This window comes from Barbus barbus (genome assembly GCF_936440315.1).
Source record: "Barbus barbus genome assembly, chromosome: 17".
NCBI classification, from domain to species: Eukaryota; Metazoa; Chordata; class Actinopteri; order Cypriniformes; family Cyprinidae; genus Barbus; species Barbus barbus.
Window position 1 is genome coordinate 7,705,863 of NC_136745.1, and position 24,016 is coordinate 7,729,878.

At 38.1% G+C, this 24,016-nt stretch overlaps 2 protein-coding genes across 3 annotated transcripts; both read left to right on the forward strand.

The window, feature by feature from the left end:
* The first annotated feature begins 856 nt into the window (after positions 1–856).
* Positions 857–15,368, forward strand: LOC306883278 (E3 ubiquitin-protein ligase BRE1A-like). 2 transcript variants are annotated; one of them, XM_079438423.1, is made up of 22 exons: positions 857–970; positions 1,486–1,649; positions 1,859–1,927; positions 2,434–2,532; positions 2,636–2,783; positions 3,811–3,990; positions 4,090–4,205; positions 4,280–4,426; positions 5,029–5,103; positions 5,653–5,772; positions 7,762–7,941; positions 8,110–8,245; positions 8,343–8,464; positions 8,544–8,700; positions 10,072–10,315; positions 10,423–10,540; positions 10,692–10,841; positions 10,917–11,129; positions 11,843–11,968; positions 12,075–12,215; positions 12,789–12,893; positions 12,979–15,310. In XM_079438423.1, exons 2-22 carry the CDS (start codon positions 1,488–1,490, stop codon positions 13,153–13,155), a joined length of 2,985 nt encoding a protein of 994 aa, XP_079294549.1. In that variant the 5' UTR covers positions 857–970; positions 1,486–1,487; the 3' UTR covers positions 13,156–15,310. The 2 variants fall into 2 exon arrangements, with proteins under 2 accessions (XP_079294549.1, XP_079294548.1); XM_079438422.1 differs by having other exon boundaries at positions 859–970; positions 8,322–8,464; positions 12,979–15,368.
* On the forward strand, positions 14,833–19,568 carry LOC306883206 (uncharacterized protein; the record flags this gene model as incomplete). Its single annotated transcript, XM_079438325.1, has 3 exons — positions 14,833–15,045; positions 17,683–17,785; positions 19,177–19,568. 3 exons carry the CDS (start codon positions 14,833–14,835, stop codon positions 19,566–19,568), a joined length of 708 nt encoding a protein of 235 aa, XP_079294451.1.
* Positions 19,569–24,016: the final 4,448 nt, after the last annotated feature.

The window sequence follows — 24,016 nt, forward strand, 5'->3', positions numbered from 1 at the left end:
GTATGTGGAGAAGAGGAGGGGTCCAAGAACCGATCCCTGAGGAACTCCAGTGACCAGTTGATGTGGTTTGGATACCTCCCCTCCCCAGGCCACCCTGAAAGATCTACCGGTGAGATAGGATTCAAACCAGCGAAGTGGAATCCCAGTGATGACTATACAGTCACTCAGAAAGTAGACCAGACATTTTAATAGAAATAATGCAAACTTTATACAGAATTCAAATGATGGGTATTACAGTGGTATTTTTATGGGTGCCTGCACATACTGGTATCCAAGGAAATGAAACGCAGATAAAGAAGCAGTTAAAAACAACGACATTAACTTAATTGTTCATCTAAGTAAGAGTGAAATCAAGAGTATTATTAAGAAAAGACTGAAGGAAAGGTGGCAAAAACAATAGGACAAGGAGAAAAAAGGTAGATGGTTTTACAGAATTGAAAGGAAAAACAGGAGAGATGAGAAGGATGAGATTTGGACAGACAAGATTAAATAGTACACTTTATCAAATGGGTAAACATGATACGGGAAAGTGTGAATTTTGTGGGCTAGAAGAATCAGTGGAACATGTTATTTTGTACTGTCAGAAATACTAATGCAAAATTGAGAAAAAATACAAATGCAATTTAAACTGAGAGATATATTACAAAATAACTCGAGACATTAATGCTATAGTTTTATTTTTCAGTACCTTAAAATAACAAAATTATGGGAGAGAATATAAAAAGAAAAAGTTAGTCAGTTTGAGCCACACTCCATACCAGCTGCTGGCGAAAATACACCATTTTGTTGTTTGTCAACCGCCAGTAAATTTGAAGAAGAAGAAGAGACGCTCCTCCTTCCGCCGAGAGGCGGCGCTGCACTTCCGGTGACAGCAGCAGCAGCAGGAGAGAAGCAGCGCTGTGTTTCCGGTGGAGGCTCGCGACAGATACATCCTCAAAACCATTTCACAGTCAATAGAAATCAAAATTAGGTAAGAAATGAACACAAGTGCATAGTTCGAGTTATTAAACAATGCACCGCGCGGAGAGGCGTCAGTGTTTTCGTAGATCGGTGTTGTGCTCGGGTTACACCGGCTCGCCTACAAATGATATATTTTCTTACATTTGCGTGACTGTATAATATATGAATGAAACTATAATTAATAATTAATAAATAAAGGAAAATCTGAAATGTTTAGATCCCTCTGCCATCATATTTAAATGTAAATATTAGTATAACGTAAGGGTTTCAAATATTTCTGTGTTCTGTTTCTATTCTATCTGTTTGTTTTCCATTTATTCATTATAAAATTCACAAAAAAAACTTGTAAGTGTTGATTTTGATTGCTTCTCATTTGTAAGTCGCTTTGGATAAAAGCACAGTGATTCTCTTAATCGAGGGAGCTTCTCTGTGTAAAGGCCATTTATTGGTACACAGTTGAGATGCTCAGCACTTTATAATCATTCAGTGCCTTTGTGATGATTTCTGATGGTGTCTGTTCCACAGTGATGTCAGGTCAGAAGCGCCCCAGTGACCCCAGCTGCTCTGCCACCCTCGGCGCTCCTCCAGAGAAGAAGAAGGGCGGTGAGGATGGAGAGGGTATGAGCACTGGATCTGGAGGAAGCACTGCTGTAGAAACCGTCATCAAACTGGGGGGAGGGTCCAACCAGGTGAGATGCTTTCTGGGGTCTCAGTCTGTTTCTTTATGTTGCCCCAATGCTTTTTGTCCTGAGCCTGTCTGTGTCAGTCGTTTGAATTTCTCTGTTATATGAATGTGTGGCATTGTGACGGAAAAATAAATTCTAAATCATTTATGAATTGTGGATCTCAAAACTGATTTCTGAATCTGGTCCCTTATCACTGTATTTCGTTCTTGCAGGAAGAACAAGATATTAAAGCTCTGCAGATCAAAAACAGGAAGTTGGGAGAGTCCCTCGATCAAAGACAGGTAGATACACACCTTTATATTTATGTATAGTGTTACAAAAGATTTCTATTATAAATAAATGCTTTTGAAATTTATATTAATCAAAGAACCCTGAAATGACTTTTTTTCTTTTCTTTTTTTTCAACATTGATAATAATAATAAGAAATCTTTCTTTAGCAGCAAATCAGTATATTAGAATGATTTCTGAAGGATCTTGTGACACTGAAGACTGGAGTAATGATGCTGAAAATTCAGCTTTAGCATCACAGGAATTAATTGTTTTAAAAAAGTGATTTTTAAATGTAATAATATTTCACAGGATTACTGTTTTTACTGTATTTTGATCAAATAAATATAGTCTTCGTGAGTTTTCAAAAATCTGATCAACCTCATGGACCATATAATGTTTTATTAAACAATTATTGTTATACATTGTGATTTTCCACTGAAAAATGTTGCAGGAATCGGTGATACAGGCACATTAATACACGTATAGATGCAAACTGTTGTTGTTGTGTTGCTGTAGGTGATTGAGGATGAACTGAGAGAGAGAGTTGAGAGGTTGGAGACTCGTCAGGCGACAGATGATGCGAGTTTGTTGATTCTAAACAGATACTGGAACCAGGTAATATTTTAGTTTTTATTTACAGTCTATATAATTTGAAGCTACATTTCTCTCAAATGCAACCATATTTAATCTTGATTTTTATTCCACCTTTCTCTTCCAGTTCGATGAAAATGTGCGGTTAATTGTGCGTCGCTATGACCAATCAGGGAGCGAGCCTGTGGAAAGCCAACCTCCTGAAGGGCGGAGCTTAAAACCTGGAACACCAGAACCGGATGGAGACTCAAACCCGGAGAGAGCAAAAGACAGAGGTACCAAAAACCATTGTAGATGGAAATCAACGGATTGCACAAATCTGTCAAATTCTTCTTACCATTTTGGAAAAAAAATAGCTTGTCTCAAACCTAAAGTCTTGATCTGAGTTTTGGCTCGGGGCCTCAGACAAACAGCAGTCCATTTAAATAATATTAAAGGTCATAATTACCTCAATGACAGATTAGTACAGTGTCTGCTTATAACAGAAGTGTTAATTACCATTTTAAGAGGTCTGACATTTTGGGATGTAAAAACATTAATCATGATACAGATTAATGTGTTAAATTTTACAAGGCTGTGATTTAATAAAATAAATGTCAGGGTTGCATTTATGGTTTCAGAGCTGTTTGCAATCACTAAATACTGCAGATTTATGACAAGTGATTGCATATGAACTACTAGCTGTGTTTCCATCACCTTGTTTTTAAAGCATCGCATCAGAAACGAGTAATGGAAATGCCAAATTTCGAGAGAAAAAAAATCCCTTGATGTGCAAAAAAGTTTATACGGTCGCTTGACGTGGTTTTGACTAGAGTTAATGTGAATAATAGGAGATTTAAACACATTTGCCGAATAAATTCCTACATGCGCATCAAAAAAAGTCTTTTTTTTTTGCGCGATGAGATGGCATAACTTGACTGACCAGTGGTCCGATCTTGTGGCACAGCATCTGAAATGTTGTTATGAAATTAAAAATTAAAAAAATAAAATAACACACACACACACACACACACACACACACACACACACACATATATATATATATATATATATATATATATATATATATATATATATATATATATATATATATATATATATATACACACACACAAACATAAAATGTAAAATAAAATTATGCAGCAGAATAGAAATATAAACTATGTATAGATATAGAAAGTTTAAACTATGTACATCTGTATGTGCAAGTGTACAATAATAACGTATGTGCAAAATAACAGTACTGTGATATGTGCAAATTGAGATGCAGCTACTTGATAATAATAGTAATGTTTGATACAGGTCAACAGGGGGAGGGAGTAAGCTCTTTTCTGGCCATGTTGGCCAGCAGCAGCAGTGAGGAGATAGACGCAGAGCTGCAGGAGCGATTGGAGTCCAGCTGCAAACAGGCCAGACGTGTGGTAGAAGTCTACGAGAACCTGAAGAACACAGTAGATCAACTAAAGAAAGATGTGGAGTCTGGTGAGACAAACAATCCATCAAATAAACTGAAAAACGAATCACGTTTTAACTTGCTGTTCATTCAGCGTCTAATATGCATATTCTTGTGACTTCCTCCAGATGGCAGTCTCTGGGATGTCGCTGTCCGCCTCAACACCCTCCTGACCAATGAGAATGAACGTCTCTGCCAGCTGACCGACAGCCTCCAGCAGAAGCATAGTCACATGACCAGCGAGGTTGGTGGTTGATTCGTTGACATGTTTATCTGGTACCGTGTCATATTGAGTGCTCACTATGTATGTGTGTTTAGTCTCGTCCTCTGGGCCGTGCTGCGAACCGCGCTGATAACAGGATCAGTGAGCTGCAGGTTCTTATTGAGGAGCTGCAGTGGGACATGGAGAAAATCAGACGGCGAGAGAATCGGCTCAACGCACACCTTGTAGAGGTGCTGGAAAGGGTAAGTGCTTTTTGCCCAACAAAGTCAACATGAAATCATAATAGACCCTTAATAGAAGGTTATTTTCTGTCCTGCTTTTATCTCCTTTCATCAGTTTTAATAGCCATCTTTATCATTTTGTTTCTGCGTAGACCTGCACGTTCGCCTCACTGGTTAACACTATGCATGAATCGTTGGGCGGGGCTAAACAGGCAGTGATGTTGATCATCTGCATAGGCGGGGTTTATCCACACTATTACATCATAGATAGGAATATTAAAAAAGCTGTTGTTTTAGCAGACTGCCTTCAATATAAGCTGTTTTAGACTAATGACAAAGTTTTGAGCTCTGAAACTTACAGGATGTTTTTATAGTACACTGACCTTCAAAAGGGAATTTTGGTTTATACAGACTTTATTTTAATGAATTTAACGTCAGTTATCAGTAATCTAGATTACTGCAATAATAGCAAATGACAATGGGTTTTAGAAAAAGCCACTGCGATATATCAAGATGCTCTTGAGGGGGAACTTATTTGTAATAGTAAACCCAAGATATAGTATACAGTATTTATTGTTTTACAATGTGTCATAACTGAAATTGTGCTGTTCCATCATAACCAGGTAACCAGTAAAGGTTATAAGGTGTATGGCGAAGCAAGCAGTGTATGTGGAACCATCACAATTAACAAAAGAAAGGTAAATGTCATATGAACATTTAGTGTTAATATTTGCACTTGGTGTGAATGAACATCACTGTAAACATGAAGCAAGCAGCTATTTGCACACTGTAGAGTTGAGCACTGGGGTTGTTTAGTTTTCAAGCAGGTGCATCATATATTTTTTTATATATATGTTTTCAGCTCTAGCAAATGTACTCTATCATTCAAAAGTTTTAAGATTTTTAAATATTTCTGAAGAAAGTCTCTTAAGCTCACCAAAGCTTCATTTATTTGATTAAAAATGCAATAAAACATTGTAAGTGTCTGTCCTGTCTCTTCCAAGCAATTTAGTGCGTCCTTCTTGAACAAAAATGTTAATTTCTGTCAATAAATAAAAACTTTTTCACGATATTCTAATTTTGAGATGCACCTGTATATTGTTGACATTGGTAGAGTCTTGACAAAATGATTTTGTTATAGAATGTTTTGTTGTTTAAAGTGTTTTGCGTGTCATATAAGGGTACCTGTACAATGTCTTAACATTGATGCATAGTTCACCATTAAATCCTTTCTCGTCTCTTGTTAGTTTGACGAGATGAACAGTGAGTTGGAGGAGAACAGGGAGCTGGCGGAGAATCGGCACAGTGAGCTCCAGAAGCTCCAGCAGGACCTGCAGTCGGTTTACCAAGAGAACAATAACATGAAGGTAAAGCCCTCGAGACCACATACACCATTAACTTGTTAGATCCATCTTATGTTTATCGTGATTATTGCTTCCTGTTCAGGCAATACCAGATTAAATTTGATGTTCAGAGCAGGGCCGGTGCCAAGGGGGGGCATTCGCGGGCCGTGCCCCCCCCAAACGAATTGCCCCCCCACTTTCCATCCTCTCTCCTCCTCGCTGAACGTGATCGATTTTGGAAGCGAAAGTACCGATAAAGCAGCGCACATAAGAAAGCGATTGTACTTTAGCAAGTGTCAGCAACTGCACGCGATCACAGATTGCACAAAAGTTGATGTTTGGGGTCAGTAAGATTTAGGGCTGCCCTCGACTAAGGATTTTTCTGGTTGACTTGTAGTCGTTCATTTTAAGCATTCGTCGACTAATTGCACATTTATTAATAAACCACTTATTCATCATTATTAATGAGCCTTTAATTGCCTACATAGCCTAATAAGCACTCAAGCACATGCATAAAGAATTGCCACAACGCACCGGCAGAAGTAATAATTATGAATGTGTCAGGGAAAAACTGCATTAACATTTTAATAATTTGTTGATAAACTCGTGCTTGCTTTGTTTCGGTTTAAGAGATGAAGTCAGCAACACTGACTCGTCATCTCCGCAGTAGTTATGCGCCTGTATGCATGTTTCATACGGATTACATAATCTGAGAATATTTGTTTTCCATTTGAATTGGTTCATTTGAAAGTAGGCATTTCACTCTCTATAGATATATTTTTAATGTCTGTAAGGCAAAGGTTTACAGGGAGTTTCACGCTGAAGTTCACAGAGACGGCAGAAAGCGCATCCTGTTGCTTTCATTATTTTACAAAAGCACCATGTTTTGTTTTTATTGTGAGTGCACACAAATAAATGTAGAAGAGTCTAGTGTTGTCACGGTACCAACATTTTTGTATATTGTAGGGGTGGGGATGGGTAGGTTTATGGGTGGGGATGGGTGGGTTTAGGGGTGGAGACAGGTAGGTTTATGGGTGGGGATGGATGGGTTTAGGGGTGGAGACGGGTGTTTTAAGAGATCAGGGAGTGGAGACGGGTAGGTTTAGGGGTGGGGGTGGGTGGATTTAGGGATCAGGGGGTGAAGACGGGTAGGTTTAGGGGTGGGGATGGGTAGGTTTAGGGGTGGGGATGGGTGGAGATGGGTAGGTTTAGGGGTGGGGATGGGTAGGTTTAGGGGTGGGGATGGGTGGATTTAGGGATCAGGGGGTGGAGACGGGTAGGTTTAGGGGTGGGGATGGGTAGGTTTAGGGGTGGGGATGGGTGGATTTAGGGATCAGGGGGTGGAGACGGGTAGGTTTAGGGGTGGGGATGGGTAGGTTTAGGGGTGGGGATGGGTGGATTTAGGGATCAGGGAGTGGAGACGGGTAGGTTTAGGGGTGGGGATGGGTGGATTTAGGGATCAGGGAGTGGAGACGGGTAGGTTTAGGGGTGGGGATGGGTGGATTTAGGGATCAGGGGGTGGAGACGGGTAGGTTTAGGGGTGGGGATGGGTGGATTTAGGGATCAGGGGGTGGAGACGGGTAGGTGTAGGGGTGGGGACGGGTGGGTTTAGGTAAATGTAAGGTGGGATGTGTTGGATCTAGATCCAACCACATCCCCTGGATCTTGTGTTCTGCAGTGATAAGAAATGTTTCTTCAAATCAGCATATTAGAATGATTTCTGAAGCATCATGTGACACTGAAGACTGGAGTAATTATGCTGAAAGTATAGCTTTGCATCACAGGAATAAATTACATTTTAAAAATGTATTCAGATAGAAAACAGTTATTTTAAAATGTAATAATATTTCATTATTACTGTATTTTTGCTCAAATAAATGTAGTTATAAAAGATTTCTTATTGAGAGAAATCATACTGACCCCAAACTTTTGAACATTAGTGCACTTTATATGAATAATGCTGTTAGAATCATTCAGATTCACTAATAAGAAATGCATTGTTGTCTCTGTCAGGTGGAGCTGTTGTCCAGGGCTGAGGAGGTGGCCAGAGAGAGCGCAGAGTATCGCTGTCTTCAGTCTCAGTTCTCTGTGCTCTATAATGAATCACTGGTGCTGAAATCTCAGCTGGACGAGACCAAATCTCGACTCAACACGACCAGGACCGCCCGTCTGCGCCAGCTGGACCACATGGAGGTACATGGAGTGATAATGTGAATAAATAGTGAATTCAATGATGTTAGATGATGCAGGCTCATATACAGAGGTTGGTTGGTTGTACACCTTAAGTGATGGGTCACAATTTGTGGATGTTATTGTCATTAAAGCATGAGTCAGATGATAATTTATGTGTGTTTATTTCAGAATGACGAGGTGTCCTTGCAGCGTAAGGTCCGTACTGAAGTGATTCAGTTGGAAGACACGTTAGCACAGGTGCGCAAGGAGTATGAGATGCTCCGGATCGAATTTGAGCAGACATTAGCTGCTAATGAACAAGCAGGTAAACATCATCTGCTTTCTTTTATAATTGTTTTGGTCTCTTTTTGCTCAGATCAGCTGTTGGAGTGACTCTGTAGTACTCTCTGGTTTTTTCTCAGGCCCAATAAACCGTGAGATGAGACATTTGATTAGTACACTGCAGAATCATAACCAGCAGCTGAAGGGAGAGGTGGTTAAATATAAACTCAGACTGAGAGAGGCTCAGCAAGAGCTCAACCAGGTTAGAGCACAAACTTACTGACTCTAATATGTTTTGTTAAAAAATAAGTAGTTGCTGAAGTTTCTGTCCTCTCTTATAGCTGCGTGCTGCCAAAGGTAATGCTGCTGTCCAATCACAGTCCAGCACAGAGATAGATGTGAAGGAAGAGACCGCCTCCCCACACACACCTGCCCCGACGGGTGACGTTACTATGAAGACCGAGTCAGATAGCGGCTCTACCACATCCAGCACCACTGGTACACACTGTTATCTTTACCTGATGGTGTATGCTAAGTTATTAACACTGTTAATTTTGTACTGCACCATTTGTGTTACGGATATGGGTAATTCAAATAGTGCAGCTTGGTCAGAAGTAGGGCTGTGACGGTTGCCGTGGTGGTCGGTTGCCATCGCAGTTGCACGTCACTGCTCCGGATGTGTGTTCACGGTGTGTGTGCGCACTTGGATGGGTTACAGAGCACAAATTCCGAGTATGGGTCACCATACTTGGCCACACACCACTTCACTTTTTCCATTTTCATACTGCCAAAATAAAAGATTGATGGTTTCAATGTTTGAAAATAAAGAAATTAAGATGATAATATTAGTGTTGTGATTTTACAGTGTAAAATCACACAAAATTTGTTACTTTCTATTAAGAATAATTCTATTGCAATATATTCCTCATTTACTGGAGTGTCTATTTGTTGGCAGAGGCTATTTACACTAACTCCGCCCACCAACATGTGATTGGGGTAGTCAACACTACAAAAGAAGATCGAGTAACAACAGCTCCAGTGGCGTAGATGGTAAAACTCGTGCCGTAGTCTTTTTTTTTTTGGAGTCACGCCTTTTGCCGAACTTTTTTCCTCTCTTTTCAAATCTCATGTCACATCAGAAAGGCATTTATTTTCGAAAAAAATTAAGGAAATAATCTAAAAGGTGAAAAAATTTGTTGGGTAGTGTTAGGGTAGGTGTAGGCATCCATTTAAATTTTTTTTATTAAAATTATAATTTTCACTCATTATTATTGCATAGTATTTTTAATGTACTACAATACTGAGGTGCAGATAATTGCCACTATTTGCATGAAGTAGTATAAATAGCAGAATTTATTCTATCCTGCTATTTCAACATGGTGAAAAAAGTATCTATAGCTATTTGCACTTCGTGTATATAGCATATCGCTAAGAAAATACAGCTATTTTCACTTGGTGTAAATAGAATCCATTGCTTTCCACTGATCCATTGATTTTTCTTTTGTTAATGAAAGTGATTTGAGTTTTTCTAAAGAGTAAATCCCAAATCGTTCGACCCCAAAAGGATTGTTCACGCTCAAAAAAGACTTGAGACATTTTTTTATGATTTTTATTTTCTGTGCAAATGCACTTCTCAGCAAAATTGCCCTAATCATTCTCAAGACATCTTTAGAAAATTGCTGAATATTTTTATATCTGTAAAAATATCCTCCTGTATGTCTTCAAAAAATAAGCAATGTCCGTTTTTTTTCCCCCTGTGTGGTGCTGCTTTAATGACATGCGCTATATTGTTTTACATTGTAGAGATGTTATAGTTGGAAATATATTTTTCTTCTATTTTAAGAATTTACATCATAATTTTCTCTTCAGCTGTAACAGTAAAGACTGAACCAGGTACAGACACAGAGACCGTAGTGAAAGAGGAGGAGAAAGAGAAGGACCAGAGAGAAAGAGAGAGGGTGACTCGTGGAGGCGTAGCAGTGAAAGAAGAGCGAGAGAAAGCCAGCACCAGCAGCAGCCAATCGGAAGACCTAGCAGCTGAACGCTGCGCTGTGATTGGAGGACCCAAACGCAAGGAGATGGATCAGCTGAAAATAGTGCGGGTGGACCTAAAGTAAGTCATTCTGCTTGACATGTTAGGGTTAGGTTAGGAAAATGACTCAAGGAAGTGCTAATAATGATAATAAGAAAGCTGATAGTAATGGTGTGATCATGATACAGGAAAGCCCAAGAGTCCCAGAGGGAGATGAAGCTGTTGTTGGATATGTACCGCTCAGCACCGAAAGAACAGAGAGATAAAGTACAACTGATGGCTGCGGAGAAGAAGGCAAAGTCAGAGGTAGAAACCATATAGAGCTCAATTTGTACACTGTTGGAAGCACAACATTTTAGAATATCAGATTAATTGAAGAAATTATCAACAGATTAATCATTTATCAAAGTAGTTCAGCCATGAACTGTTTATTCTCATATTGTGTGTGTTTGTGGAGGCCGAGGAGCTCCGTCAGCGGGTGCGAGAGCTGGAGGAGAGGGAGAGGAGGGAAGGGAAGAAGATGGCTGATGAAGAGGCCCTGAGAAAGATCCGCTCGGTGGAGGAGCAGATCGATATACTCAATAAGAAAGTCTCTCTTGCTAAGCAGGTAGAGCTGTGATTTACAGAGTAATGAATGACAAACATTCTGCTGGAAAATTCTCAATCGGTCTCTCTCTCTCAGGAGGAAGATGCTTTGCTGAGCGAGATGGATGTTACTGGCCAGGCGTTTGAGGACATGCAGGAGCAGAACATTCGTCTGATGCAGCAGCTCAGAGAGAAAGATGACGCCAACTTCAAACTCATGAGCGAACGCATCAAATCCAACCAGATCCATAAACTCCTCAAGGAAGAGAAAGAGGAGCTCGCTGACCAGTTGCTCACGCTCAAAACACAGGTGGGTGGACTCTGAGTTTTGTGGTGTTTTCATCTTTGAGTGAATCGTTTGGATTACGGTGATTTGTTTTTATGATCTTCAGATGGCACAATTGTTCTGGGAAGTTGGATAGGGTTTTTTTTTTTTACCTTTAATGGTAAGGTTTTTTTAACATTATTAAATGTATGCATATTTTTTATGTGGACATTTCTTTAGGGCAGTGTTTCTCAAACCTGTCCTGGGGACCCCCAGCCACCACAAGTTTTGTATGTCTCTCTCTCATAGGCCACACCCTTTTCAAGTCTTGCTACTCTACTAATGAGCTGATGAGTTGAACCAGGTGTGTTAAATGAGGGAGACATCCAAAATATGCTGTGGTTGGGGGTCCCCAGGACAGGTTTGAGAACCACTGCTTTAGGGAATATACATTTCTCAAAGAGATTTAATTTATTGTAAATTACCCCTCATGAGTGTAGTTACCATTTCCTCCATATAGTTTCCATCAGCACTTTGTCATTTGTCAAGCTCTGCTAATGAATATCAATGTCTGATTTTCATCCAGGAGGGAAATGTGATGTTTACATCCACGGTTGTCTTTTTGCTATATGACTTTGCAGGTCCGAATTGACCAAACTTAAACTTTAGTATACAGCATGAGACTGAAATCCTCCACATATGTTCTCCACATTTGCAACTGAACAGTACATAAGATGTTATTTTTCTCTTTCTCTTAGGTGGATGCGCAGCTGCAGGTGGTTCGGAAGCTAGAGGAGAAAGAGCGCCTCCTGCAGGGCACCATCAGCGCTGCAGAGAGGGAGCTGGGCCTCCGCACACAGGCTTTAGAGATGAATAAACGCAAGGTACAACCACATACCAGTTGCAGATGAACTCAAATATATGCAATTTGTGTACTTGAAATAACAAATACTATGTGGGGAAAGTAGCAAACTCTTAATTCTGTTGTAGGCGCAGGAGTCGGTGCTGCTGTCGGAGGAGGTGCGCACTCAGCTGGAGGGGGTGCAGCAGAGGTTGAGTGCGGTCAGAGAGGAGGTGATCGAGAACAGCATTTCTCGAGAAAAGGAGTCTTTCAATGGCCGACGTGCACAGGTGCGTTCATGATGGTGAACCGCTGATCAGTGTTCAATACACGTCATGTGTAACAGCCCAGCATTTTGAAGGAAAAAAGATGCTGATTTGACCTAATATTGCATAGTTTGAGGATACTAGGTTCAAAGATACCAATAAATATCTAATATCTATCTATATGAATGTATGTTTGTAACGGCTTTAATGCACTTATCAAAAAAAAGTAGTCAAATGTTGAATGTTTTGGTTTTAATGATAAATATGTATTCCAATTGTATCATTACATATGCTTACAATATGCAAAGGAATGGGAAAAAGTCCAAATCGGGATTAGGCTTAAAAATCATGTCTTCACCTTACAAATGACAAAAATGCTACAAAATGTATCGTATTTTGTAATAAAAATGACAGCACCCCAAAATTAAGAAGCAAATATTGGATTTGATTCTGCAAATATGAAGGCAGTTTAATCAGGGGTTTAATGATGTTGAATTACATACTGTTGGTCATCTATCGATAGAAAGTGATAGACTTTGTGAATAGGGAGTAAAAATGGCAATTTTTGTTAAACCTGATGTTTATTTTACCTCATAGGAGGACATATCCAAACTACGCAGGAAGATAGAGAAGGCCAAGAAGCCTGCGGAGAACATCCGAAATGGAGATGAGATCCTGAATGAAGAAATAAATGACTACAAGGTCATTTATGTTGTCCAGTTGTATGGTGTTCAGAAAGAGTTTTGTGTTCATGTCTTTGAAGGATCTTTTTTTTTCTGTTTCACAGGCCCGGTTGACGTGTCCATGCTGTAATTCACGTGTAAAGGACGCTGTTTTGACAAAGTGCTTCCACGTTTTCTGTTTTGAGTGCGTGAAGACGCGCTACGACACCCGTCAGAGAAAGTGCCCAAAGTGCAATGCCGCATTTGGTGCCAACGATTTCCATCGCATCTACATCGGATGAGACTTGTGATTCATGGCATCTGCATCTGTTTGGTCCAGTTGCTCAACATTGTTCAGATGGTGGAGTTTGTCCTGTAACGTTGGGTGAACATCAACAGTTTAACATTCCACTTGTTTTTCTCTTCAAAAACATCCAAAGTGTTCAGTCGATGTTCCAGCAGAACTAACCTGGTCACATTCCACAGGGTTGTCCTAGCCAATATTTCTCACAACAAATGCTGCTGCTTGCTTCCAGGAGTGTCCTGAATGTTCGCTGACATCATTTAAGTTAATACTGCCTTGACCACCTCAACTTTATATTTACAACCCAGAGCCAATGTGAACCCACCAACATAAGCAAGACCTGTCGTTGAAAACAAACCGCCTAGTCAACCAGGCAGTAGCTCATTTGTGTTCAGTTTGCTGAACAGCTGGTATTGTATTTTTTGTACTGTCTACTTTTTTTGACTGCCTGTAGTGATGGTTGTGCAACTGCTTTATTGAAATCAATTAAAATATTGAAATGTATTGTTTCTTTATGCTTTATTTAAGTTGTCACTAATGTGATTTAGCTTACTTTTATAGTATATTCTTCTGGATTTATGTTAGATTAAGCATTTTATGCAATGGTGATAGTTCATAAATCAAAACGTGGAGTTTAAACCTGCAACCATGTTTCGTTCCACAGTTTTTAAATCGAAAATGGTATGATTATAATTGGCAAAATGTATGAAGTAATTTAACGTAAAACAACAACTCATTTGACTAGTAAATTTTAAGTTGCACTGTAATTTAAGGTGTCCTTGTTACAGTGTAATTATACATTAATACAAGTAATAATGAACAAATTTAGGGTTTGAATTGGTATTAGTTGCATGCAAATAATGCATAGTTTACTGTTATTATTACCAATGCATTATCAAGTAATTACTGTAAAGTAATTAGTTTTCCCTTGAAAAAGTAAGGGATTACAATTCTTTTTTGTAATTTGTTACTTCTGATGTAATTGCATTAAATTCTGTATAAAACAATAGTGTGTTTAACAAAATCTAACCTCTAAATTTAAAATGCATGTTTTTAGTCTTTCCCTTTAAATATTTGGTCAATTCAACTTTTCAAATTTAAAATGTTATTTATTTGAATTAAAAGAGCAATTACATGTCAATCCTTGTATTGTTCAAATAGCTAAGGTTGATGTCGAATTTAGAAAGTAAAGTTACACTATTTTAAGGTGCCCTTTTTACAGTGCAATTATATATTTAAGTACATGTACTTACTCTATGGTTAGGCTTAGGTTGCATGTAATTATGCATAATTTATTGTTAGACTATTTATAAATTAAACTGTATCTTATTTTATCTTTATCGACTTGATGCTGTGTTGTATGATACCATATACAGTATAGGCGCTATTTTTAAGTGCCCTTGGCAAGAGCTCGTGCTTGAAGCGACTGTCTTTGAGAGCTCAGTTTTAGTCTGTTTATGAGGAGCTCAGTGTATAATATCTAATTGTTTGTTCAGTTGGGTTTTCGTTTGCTTATTGTTTTTTGACAAGCCTGAACTTGTACATTTGTTCAGCCATAGGTTTAGTTTTCTCATAAAGAACCTATTCATAAATTTTTTTTTTTTTTTTAAGGTTAATGAATCGCAAAGACACATCGATTATTGAGTTGTTTAACATGACGCTCGGGTTTTTAAGGATGTCTGTTCACAACGTTGCCTCGAGAAGTTCAGAAAAGCTGCTTTTCTTTGGGGTTCTGGTTGTGGTTCGGTCAGTCTTGTGTCATGGGTTTGCTGAAGAGTTCACCTCAGGCTCTTATGATTTGGGCTCTTTTATTCTTGAGCCTCTGGACGGGTTGAGAAAATACGTGGAGTCCATTGTTGGCACCCACGTGATTGAGATTTGCGTTGAGGTAACTTTTTTTATTTGTAAAATGATCTAATGACTCATTTTTCACTTCCCACAGGAATATAGGCCTATTGCTCATATGTGTTCACAAATATCCCATAGAGGTTGCTCTTCCATAGTTTAGGCTACTTATTTAACAGAGGTCTTGATTATTTTTCATTCATGTTTCCTGCACTTACCGTGAAAATATGACTCTTAAAACTCTTACATTGATTGTTCCATACTATAATGTGTTATTTGAGCTATAAAGTTGTGCACATTGTTGTCTCAAGTTGTTCTAAACTGTTTTGCTTCAGGACCCATATTTTATATTAAAAATCAAGAGATGAACAATGAAGTAGCTACCACATTAAAACTGACTATTATTACCAGGAAATGCAACAATATTCAAAATGATTCATTTGAAATTGGCTAAACTGAAGTGCAACTACTTTAAATGTAAAAGTTACAGTGGAAATGATTTACCAGCCTAACATGTAGCTATAATAAACTAGGAGCCAAATATTGTATTCGAGTCAGTAACATGACGGTCACCTATTTAATTATTTCAAACATACATTAAAAGCGCAATTTGTACACAATGACTTATATACATTTTAATTAAATTATTCATTTTATCATTATTAGGAGTATAAAGGAAAAAAATGTCAGGATGGTACAAATGTCCTAATATTAGCAGAAATTTTTTTCTCAGAAAAATATCAATTGTGAAGCAGTTTTGTTAAAATATCAGAAATATCTTGAAAAAACGTTTGACCTTTTCTTCGGTCAAAAGACAAAGGAAATGTTTATTCCATCCTTTTAAAAACTGATATACCTATTATTTTTTTATTTTTTTGCTATGTATGATATAGTTATTTGCATTTATAATTTGCTGTGTTTTCCTTGCTGTCTCTGAGTCCACTTACTAAATACCTTACTGTAGGGTTGCACGATACACCGGTACTACGGTAGTATCACGATACTAAAGCTTAAAAATACCCGCAGTGCTATTGCATTTTTTAAACGGTAGTATCGTCCATTCGGTAGTACCGTAAGATACACTATATTGCCAAAAGTATTGGGACACCACCTCCTAATGAACAGGTTTGACTACTTTAGTCATTTCCATGATTACAAATCTTAATGTTTAAGCATATAATGGTATTCTAGGGAACTGTGTGCTTATAATTTTATAGCAACATTTTGGACAGGACCCTTTTCTATTCTAACATGACAGTGCCTGTGTGTATAAATCAAGAGCTGATAAAATGTAAAAACTGTAACTTGAATGCAATATAAGTCGCTTTGGATAAAAGCATCTGCTAAATGCATAAATGTAAGGCAAGGTTCAAAAAGACATGATTGATTGAGTCAGTGTGGAAGAACTTGACTGGTCTGCAGAAAGCCAAGTCCTGATCCCAGACCTTGAGCCGAAAACTCATCACCAAACACCAATGATTTATACATACACTATATGGACAAAAGTATTGGGACACCCCCTTCTTTAGAACAGAAGGCGGCACTAACAAAACTGTGGCAACAAAGATGGAAGCATAATTCACGTATTTAAACACTGTATTTCCATCTCTGCTGCAACAGTTTTGGACGTGTCTAAAATGACTGTACCCATATACAAGTCACTGGTGTTTGGTGATGAGTTTTCGGCTCAAGGTCTGCATATAAAGTCACACCAGAGGAGTTCAGCTGGGATCAGGACTTGGCTTTCTGCAGACCAGTCAAGTTCTTCCACACTGACTCAATCAATCATGTCTTTTTGAACCGTACCTTATACACAGAGGCATTGTTATGTTAGAATAGAAAAGGGTCCTGTCCAAACTTGCAATAAAATTAGAAGCACACAATTCCCTAGAATACCATTATATGCTTAAACATTAAGATTTGTACTCATGGAAATGACTAAAGTAGTCAAACCTGTTCATTAGGAGGTGGTGTCCCAATACTTTTGGCAATATAGTGTATGTTGTATGCATGGCAGTAACACTGTATTAAAACGTTCATTTGAACATGCATGCCAGCAGAAACATTACAAGTTGATTGCCAAATGTCTTTCTGCTGTGCTCTACGTATACGCTTTATATGGTATTGAGTGTTTCCCGACACTTCAGTTCAGTTTGCAATGAGAAGTTGCACTTGCAGGTCGTTGTTCATGCTGCAGTTTATCAGAAGAAAGAGTCCGATTCAAACCGTCTGATGTCATTTTAAAAAATTCTATTTATGAAGTTTTGATTCATTTTGTAGAATTTTAAATGAACACAATACTGCATGGTATCGTGATACTTCAGCTGGTATAGTATCGTAAGACATTTTTATGGTATCGTGACAACCCTACCTTACTGTCATGTTACAGTGTTGTGCCCCGTAGATATACATTGTTAGTGAATTAATGCAAACATGATTTTTGCAACCAACAGCATGTCATTTACGCTGTCTATAGAATTCGCATTGAACCCTGAAACATTGCTTAAATTAAATCGGATGTGCATTGTGTCACACTGTCAGTCAGTTAATGATCAGCTGTGGCCAGTGATCTATGAGCCGAGTTCAGATAAAGACCACGCTCTGGAAGAAAAACAATGTGCTCTACATAGACAGGTTCTGGAATCTAATCACTTTTCTTTTTCTTCATTTTTTTCTTTAGTTTGTCGAAATGTTGCTGCAGTTTATTGCTGAAGGAGCTGCCAGTGGACTGAATGTCATTGCTGTGTATGTATCGGAGATTCTCAGAGCTACAGGAGTGAACGGTGAGTAAAGGACGTCTCTAGGTGTCTAGATCTAAATCTAAAAACTTAAATATGCATATATATTCTCAAAGATTAATGCAGTGTAAAGCCACATGAAGGGTTCCCATTTTTTGGCAAGATCAAGCTGTAACTCTGTTGAGTACTAACCTCTGAATGCTGATATAAATGCCTGTGTGGCTTAGTATGTGTGGAATGTCCAAACAACAGTATTAGGAGAAAATGGGGAGAAAGAAGGTAGTATTTCATCTCAGAAACATATGGGCCCATATACAGAACACGCAGTTGTCCCACTCTTCAGTATATTAGTGGATCCTAAACCCCTACTCTAAAGGCCTCTTCACACCAGTGACAACAATAAATATAATTATAACGTTTTAATAATAGTTTTAATCTATGAGATTAGGGAAGTTCACAGCTATAACGATAACAACACATAAATTATATCGTTGTAGTAACATTTACAAAAATTAGCCATGGTTTTTTTTTTTGGTTGATTATCATTTGTATAACCACAGTTTTACTCGAAATACCATGGTTAAACTATTGTTAGTGTAGCAAAACCATGGTTAATTTGTGGTTAACATGGTTTAACTACATCAACCATGGTATTTTCTATAGTAAAACCATGGTTAATTTTCATAAGGGAATTTTACTGTACTATTTTTAAAGTGATGTTCAACTGTCTTGGTTAACAACCTGTCTAAATATGTTTACTTTGGTCCATTTATGTACATAATAAAAAGCATAAACTATGTATAAAATGGCATCTTTTTTTTTTTTTGGAACATTATCGTTAAGTATTCAAGTAAGTTGAAACCCAATACTTACATTTTAAAGTGAAATTTTCTGTCAAAAAAATCCTGCCATCAGCAGCGTGCAGTGAATCTTGGGATAGTTTGGGGCGTGAAGGATCCATCAGTTGTAGGACGCATTTCAAGGCTGTATTTGAACGAGCCCCTGTGACATCAGGTCTGTCGAATCCACCCTTCAAAGGATGCAGCCTCTGAATTGAGACACAGCAAATCAGAATCCATTTGACTTTAAAGAGCTTGAGCATTTAAAGCTTATCATAAACATAACATTACCTTTTGTTGGTGTGGATGTTGATGTAGTTATTCTGTTCAGAGGGTTAGATCAAAGTCATATACACCTAAGATGCCTCGAGGGTGAGTAAATCATGAGCTAATTTACATTTTTGGGTGAACTAACTTAAATTTTTACACAGCAGATGATAAAATGGGGCAAAAAATGCAATAGACTGACACCCTAGCCTAGCACCACCCAAAACATCAACCAACCCCTCCCTTTAGCAACCACTTTAAACACCTTAGAAACTGCTACACCCAATTAACATCTGTTCTTTTTTCTTTCTGTCTGTGTCCTATTCAAAGAGTCGATATCAGTGCCTCATTTCACCGCCGAGGGCGTGTCTGCTGTGACCAAGTGGGCTTTGCTGGCTCTGATTGGATACTGGCTCCTGTCCTTGCTGCTGCGAGTCACCGTGGGGCTTGTAAGGCGAGCGTTTTGGTTGATTAAAGCGGTCGTAGTGCTGTGGCTGTTTGTGCGGATCGTCGGTGACCCCGCCGCCCCCACTGAAGTCACTACAATGAGACTGACTCTACTAGTGCTCATCTGTGCTGTGTTTGGGGTCGCTATGAGCAGCGGTGGTGGGACAGGGGGCAGTTTGGAAAGCCGAATCAGCAGACTGGAGGGACAAGTCAAAGGCCTGGAAAAGAAGAAAACACAGCAACGAGCAGCTCAAAACAAGCATACGGACTCATGATAACTGGGAGATGAGGACTCAGGGATGACATCTGAAGTGTTTTATGCAACTCACAACAGCCTTAGGAGTATTTATATCTGATTAAAAAATAAATCTCCAAAATTGTTTAATTATGACAGACACAGCAATGCATCATGTTTGAGGTGTGTTCAAGGGGATTAAAACGTACAATATATATTTCAGACCTAACGTTACTGGAGGAGTAAATATGGGAAGTTGCATATGCTCATCATAATTATAGTGTCATATCCATATAGGCTAAATCATTATTATGGTTTCTATGGCTATAGGACCAGCAGTTCCTAAAAGGATTTAAGTTCACTATTAGGTTAAAGACAGTGCTACATCCCACTTCAAAACACAATATACACTTGTGTGTAGGGTCTTTGGGAAAACGATAAAAGGCCAGATTTTTACTGTCACACTGATAGTTTTTGCAGTGTATTTCCCAACATTGAGTTCTTTTATTCCACTTTGACTTGTTATTCTGTATTGACCGGTTGAAATTTTCAACCCCAAAATGGCGGCCACTCTTCTACACACTTTGCTGTGAGCTTTGACACTGCGCGTGAAGGAAAAACTGTGCAAGTTAACAAACAGAAATGGCGAGGAGGTGCGTTTTAGGTTGTGGTTCTCCCGAAACCCTTTTCCCAATCCCCAAAATACCCTGTTCGAAGCACTTCACACGCGAATGCTTCAAGAATTGGACAACACGAAATGGGTTTTGTGAAATATCTGTCATTAACAGATACGGCTGTCCCATCAGTCTACACCAGGGCTGTCCAAACTCGGTCCTGGAGGGCCGGTGTCCTGCAGAGTTTAGCTCCAACCCTAATTAAACACACCTGAAGCAGCTAATCAAGCTCTTACTAGGCATGCTAGAAGCTTCTATGCAGGTGTGTTGAGGCAAGTTGGAGCTAAACTTTGCAGGCCACCGGCCCTCCAGGACCGAGTTTGGACAGCCCTGGTTCCTCACAATTTAGTTTGAAGGTAAGTGAAACTATCTTGCAACCAAGCTTCTTCAGACGCTAAAACATAACACAGTTCTGCCAGCAGGCATTCTCGTCATAGTACGCACAATAAATTAAACCTTTCTTCCATAAATTATTAAATCACAAAGTAATATTTTTTACATGTTTGTTTTTACTTTTAAACAAGGGAAAATCATGCCACTTTTGTCCATATATTTTATTTTGAGAGAGTTACATATCTGTCCATTGTAGTAGCATGCATAAAAGGTAGGCTATAAAAAGTGAATCAAATGTTTTAAAACATTTACTATGAGAAAATGGTATGAATATACATAAGTACATTAAATAAAAACAAGCAATGTCATGAGAGCAAAGAAAAGTGAAGTGTAACAAACAAAAGGTAAGAGTGTGTGTGAATGGGTCAGGGGTGTTTGGGTGGTGGGCTATTCATACATGAGAGCACAAATACAAACACACACACTCGAACGCAATCATGCACTCACATATCTGCACTTATACAGTGTACATGTAAACATGCCTGCACTTTTATATGACCTAATAAATAAATATAGACTGTAATCATTTAAATAAATGATCAAATCTGAAGATTATTTCATATTTCTGTTCAACAAAACCATTCAAGTGTAAATTATATTGTAATTTTAATAAAACATACAAAACAGTCCAGAAACGTCCCGCCCCTCACCTCAGTGGCGCTCGGGTAAGGCTAGAAGGGATACATATGGCGCTACAGGGCATGTGCACATCAATACAGCGTAATTTTTGTCACGCTGTACAACAATAATTACTATTTCTTCATTACTGTAAGGGGTAGGTTTAGGGTTGGGGTAGGTGTAGACATTAATGTAACACAATCTAATAGGTAGAAAATGAATTTCATTGTTCATTTCCGGTCGGAGCTGTATCCCTTCTAGTCACAACCGTGGCACTCCGGCGTTATATTGTAAACAATGGCGTCGTCAATATTGCTTATCAATTTGAGCAGAAAGCGAAACACACCAAGCCAACGGAGAGCGACGGTCGGGCTAGTTTTTTTTGGTGTGTTCTACTCGTCGGCGGTCGGCCTGATTCAACATGATTCAGCACGAGAGAGAGAACTCTGATTGGATGTTCAGTATTGCGAACGAGTAGTTAAATGAAGACAAAAGGCTGTTTTTTGATGTTACATGATCTTGCCCAAGCATTCCAATATGAGCTGCTTAAAATAATGAAAGTTATCAACGTTACTGATATTCAAAATGGTAAGCAAGTGCTGCTTCGTTTACGTTTTGTATATCTGCATTTATCTCGTATATATTTGTTTTGGTTTCTCCTTTTGAATAACGAATATTTATTATTGATAGCTGCTGATATAGACAGCTAACTCCTCATGCAGGCGCAGAACGCACGCGCTCAGTTTGCATGACAAAAATCATAATCACGGTTATTTTGGTCAATATTGTAATCACGATTATTTAAAACGATTCTTAGTGGGCCATGTGACCAAAACTTTATATGAAAGATGTATTTAAAGACAGTGATATCAAATATATATTTTCTCTAAATAAGGTTGCTATGACAAATACATTTTAGAGACCAGCGAAATGTCACAATTCTCAGTACCACAGTAACTAATATTAGTTAAAAACAACATCAACGGTCCTTAAAATTATTGAAAATAATTAAACTGCCAGTAATAAAAAAGCAAAATAATACAATAGAATAAAAAAGACAAAAGAAACAAACTGTGCTTTAATGTTTTTAAAGTAGCTATTCAGTTAACAGCCCACTAGAGAAATTGAATAACCTAATGTAAAATAAAACAGCATAGTCTTCACGTTCTTTTATCACATAACAGACGAGGGTTTACATGAATAATCATTAAACGCCGCATTGACACATTTTTGCGAGTATTTGAGGTGCTTAAAAGATGACTTTACATGTCCGTGTTGTGTTCTCTGAGCGCATGTTCTCTGTCACGCGTTTAAAAACAAAAATAAATCTAATCAACTTAAATCAAGCACGTCCCAGTCTCGTTACATGATTTTGAAATTGTGAAGTTGGCCTTTTATGGAGGAACAAAAGGGCACCGCTGGAAAGGGGGCGCAATAATAGTTTTATCTCGATTATAGGCTACTATATTTTCATAATCGTTGGAGGCTGAAATCAAAATTGAAACACATTTTCAAGAAGCTTTTTTGTCGTCTTGTCCTCTTTCACCTAATATATTTAGCTACTTGAAGTACACCTGAGATTTTAAAATAAATATTTTAGTAACACATTTGCATGTTCACGGTTGTCTCACATTGGTTATGGTCACATGACATGCAGGTAAACAAATATAACAATTTCATTTTCTTAGTAGGTTTTTTGATTGATTTTAAAATGATTTATTTTTATTTAACATTTTATGATTTAAATAATAATTAGCTTTTTATTAAACTCAAACCCCCTGCAGCTCCTTCACAAACCCAGTTTGGGAAACCTTGACGTAATATAATGTTTAAAGCACATTGTGGTAATAACAAATGGAATATATTTTCTTACTCTTTATATTTTTATATCAATATGGTACAAGCTTATCCTATTTAAATCAATATGATAAAGTTGGGACAAAAGTAATCTAAATGTAATCTGATTATATTACTTAGTAACTTAATCCATTACGTTACACATTTTAACTACCATTTTTGTCATGTAATTTGGAATCAGTGACGAATTACAATTAGTAAGTAATATACCCAGCTCTTTCTGCCAGAAATACAGTATATTTAGACAGTTCTAGGCTACCATTATATTTTAAATCAACATAATATATAATATAGTGTTACCATTGGGAGACATCCAGAAGCACTCGGGGGTGAACCTGCTTCACGTCCAGGTGGCCGTTGGTACTCCATGTTGCCAGATTGGATGGACGAGCCCAAAAGCTCACAAAAACCCGCCCAAAACCTTAACTGTCAAAATAATGTGATGAATGTAAATCAAGGTTGTGAAGAACCATTTTTAACTCCTTATAACAAAATAATGACGACAAAATAATATAAATATAATGCTAGCTAAATTTCCCATGGATCAAATCAGGGCAAATGCATTGAAGAGAACTACCAAATGATTAAAATATGCAAGCAAGCACTGTCAAAATGTCAATCAAGAAATTAACCGATACCCTCAAAAAACACATGCATCATTTTCAACGTCAAGAGTCAGAATTTAAATGCAAAAAAGTGCCCAATGTACAGTATCTCACAGAAGTGAGTACACCCCTCACATTTTTGTAAATATTATATCTTTTCATGTGACAACACTGAAGAAATGACACTTTGCTACAATGTAAAGTAGTGAGTGTACAGCTTGTATAACAGAGTACATTTGCTGTCCCCTCAAAATAACTCAACACACAGCCATTAATGTCTAAACCGCTGGCCACAAAAGTGAGTACACCCCTAAGTGAAAATGTCCAAATTGGGCCCAATT

Excerpts from the sequence above, each read along its gene's own strand:
- LOC306883278 (XM_079438422.1), top strand. The coding sequence starts at position 1,488 with ATGTCAGGTCAGAAGCGCCCCAGTGACCCCAGCTGCTCTGCCACCCTC. Across the intron at positions 8,465-8,543 it reads CTCAGCAAGAGCTCAACCAG|CTGCGTGCTGCCAAAGGTAA; the intron begins GTTAGAGCACAA and ends CCTCTCTTATAG. Across the intron at positions 12,894-12,978 it reads AAGAAATAAATGACTACAAG|GCCCGGTTGACGTGTCCATG; the intron begins GTCATTTATGTT and ends TCTGTTTCACAG.